The sequence below is a fragment of the Zingiber officinale genome, chromosome 6A (assembly GCF_018446385.1).
Source record: "Zingiber officinale cultivar Zhangliang chromosome 6A, Zo_v1.1, whole genome shotgun sequence".
Classification (NCBI taxonomy): Eukaryota; Viridiplantae; Streptophyta; class Magnoliopsida; order Zingiberales; family Zingiberaceae; genus Zingiber; species Zingiber officinale.
This window is the reverse complement of record NC_055997.1, coordinates 77,166,407-77,169,106: the sequence shown is the minus strand read 5'-3', so window position 1 is coordinate 77,169,106 and position 2,700 is coordinate 77,166,407. Positions and strand designations below refer to the sequence as shown.

The following is a 2,700-nucleotide window of genomic DNA, read 5'->3' as shown; positions in this document are numbered from 1 at the left end:
AGATTCCTGGTCGTGTGCTCTGTCGACTGTTCACAGTAATGCTACTTTATGCTTTCGGCCGAGTGGGCTCCCCGATCGGCCCGGCAACCCTGTTCCCCATGAGCATCGGAGACCCGACTCCCCGTCGGGTTGTTTGTGCTTCTGCTCGGAACCCGTTCATCCGACCGGTCTCCCATTCTCCGGTCGGACGTTTGACCCTTTGACTTCCACGTGACTTTGATTTTCCTCGAAAGGGGGATCCCTGTTCTTACCACCGGATCAATAACTACAACATAAAGAATTTTTTTGTAATCATCACTATTTAATATTATATTATAAGACTATAACTAGTCAATATTATATTATAGTAGCTGCTATAATATAACAATTTTTTTTTTTATCAATATTAGCTAATATTATATTAAACAAGTTACCATATTATGACAGTTAATACTATATAGTTGTAATATATAGTTACATAATCATAATTACTATGACTATGTAATCATAGTGGTTATTCTCAATAACAAAAAAATATTTTAATAATAAATAAAATGAGGATGTCTTTTTTTACTTAGCCTAATAATTTAATTAACACCTTATTCCTTTAAAAACTCCATTTTTCCAAAATTATCCTTTTGTGGAAAATTTCCAATCATGAACAATTCTACGTAAATGATTAATTGTATCTAAAATATACTCATACTTAACATTAACTATGTTTATCTTCTTGTTCGACAATATATTAATATTAATATATATAATAATTTGCAGATCCCAACTTCTTGGAGAGCTCCCTGTTCATGGTAGGGGAGATCGGAGGGAATGACTACAACGCAGCTCTCCATCAGGATCTGCCATATCACAAACTCATAAGGATCGTCCCCCGTGTAATTCACGCCATCTCCTCCACTATCACTGTAATTCCACTCTCTCTTAACTATAATTATAATGATAATTAATTAATTTAATTTCTACACTAATCACTTAGATAATTAAATTGCTGCACTAATTAATAATCTGACGACGGACAGAGGTTGATCGGAATGGGTGCAAAAACGTTGGTGGTCCCCGGAAACCTGCCCATCGGCTGTATCCCGGCGTGGCTCCGGCAGTATCGCCGGGACGACCCCAGCGACTACGACAGCAACGGTTGTCTTCTATGGCTGAACCGGTTCTCCGAGTACCACAACGACCGCTTGACGGCTCAATTGAACCGTCTCTCTCGAGTATACCCCAACGTTACCATCGCGTACGCTGATTATTTCGGGGCCGGGATGCGGATGTTCTCCGACCAACGCCGGTTCGGTATGTGCATATATGTATAGTTAATTAAGTGAGCCAAACCGAGGTTCGACCGGATCGAGTTGTGTTTCACGTGAATGCGTATGGTTTGTGCAGGCATCAGCGAACCTTTTGTTGCTTGTTGCGGAGCCGACGGGCATGGGTGTGAGTCGACCGGACCGGTTTGCAAAAACCCGGAGAAATACGCTTCGTGGGAGGGGTTCCACCCGACGGAGGCAACTTACAAGGCCATTTACGAAGGTTTGGTCGACGGACCATTTGCGATTCCTTTACTGACGAAAAAATATTGATATCAGCGAGCACAATATTTCAAGTGTATTATAATAATACTCGTCAATGATTCAAAATAATGAGTGCATGGAGTGACTTGATATATTTGTATTGTAATCAATCACAACTATAATTGATTATATTTTCTTATCTATTATCTTTGCAAGCTTTATAAATAGACTAGTTAGTCTAGGCTAATTATAATAAATAAGAAATAATTATCCTTCTCTTTATTTACCTATTTTTTCTATTCCTATGTCTATGTAATTTTGTGTTATGTATTTCAACATAGTATCATAACCCTATTTCTCTGAGTTTCATCTGATTCATTATCACTATCTTTTTGTTAGACCAATAAGATTTATATATCTTCATAATAATATGATATTATTCACTTTGGACTCATGAATTTATTTTTTGGATTCTATCTAAAAGTCTTAGACTAATGAAAATATCTTTCATCTTATAATTAATTCATGGTCTTCTCCATGTATTAATGGTCTTCTCCGTGTATTTTTTGAATTTCTCATCTAAGAGTTTTTTGGAGTATAGCTCATATTCATGTGCCTGATGAAGCAAAAAACAAACTGGAAGATAAAAGTAAGAAGTTTATTTTTATTGACTATGATACTAACTCAAAAGGGTATAAGTTATACGATCCAAATATTAGGAAGACAATCATCAGTCGGGATATCATATTTAATGAAGAAGAAGAAGAATGGAATTGAAAATCTCAAAATGTAGATTACAACTTCTTCCCGTACTTTGAAGAAGAAGATGTGGAGCAACTAAGGGTGGAGGAAACAAGAGAGGAGCCTACTACTCCACTAGTAACACCAACATTAAGGTGGTGTTTGGTTCTCTCTTAGGAATCGGAATGGGAATGAGTATCATAGTGTTGTGGAATAAGAATAGGTATGAGCTTGAGTTTCATTCTTAAAATTAATGTTTGGTTAGCTGAATATTTCCAATCAGAATGAACCTAAATTTCATTTTTTTACCCTTAGAGGAAAATCAGAGAACAAATTAAATGAGAGAGAAAGTTGAATGTGAAAGAAACATATAATAAGAGAGAATGATGAGAGAGAAAGTCTGATGAGAGAGAAAGTGATATGGAAAAAATGAAGAGAGGGAAAATGTGATGCG

The 2,700-nt window shown here is 36.5% G+C and overlaps 1 protein-coding gene across 1 annotated transcript; it reads left to right on the top strand.

The window, feature by feature from the left end:
* Positions 1-757: 757 nt before the first annotated feature.
* On the top strand, positions 758-1,638 carry LOC121994087 (GDSL esterase/lipase At1g28600-like). Its single transcript, XM_042548251.1, has 3 exons — positions 758-899; positions 1,014-1,287; positions 1,381-1,638. The coding sequence occupies exons 1-3, from the start codon at positions 783-785 to the stop codon at positions 1,572-1,574; spliced, it is 585 nt and encodes a 194-aa protein (XP_042404185.1). The 5' UTR covers positions 758-782; the 3' UTR covers positions 1,575-1,638.
* The last annotated feature ends 1,062 nt before the right edge of the window (positions 1,639-2,700 follow it).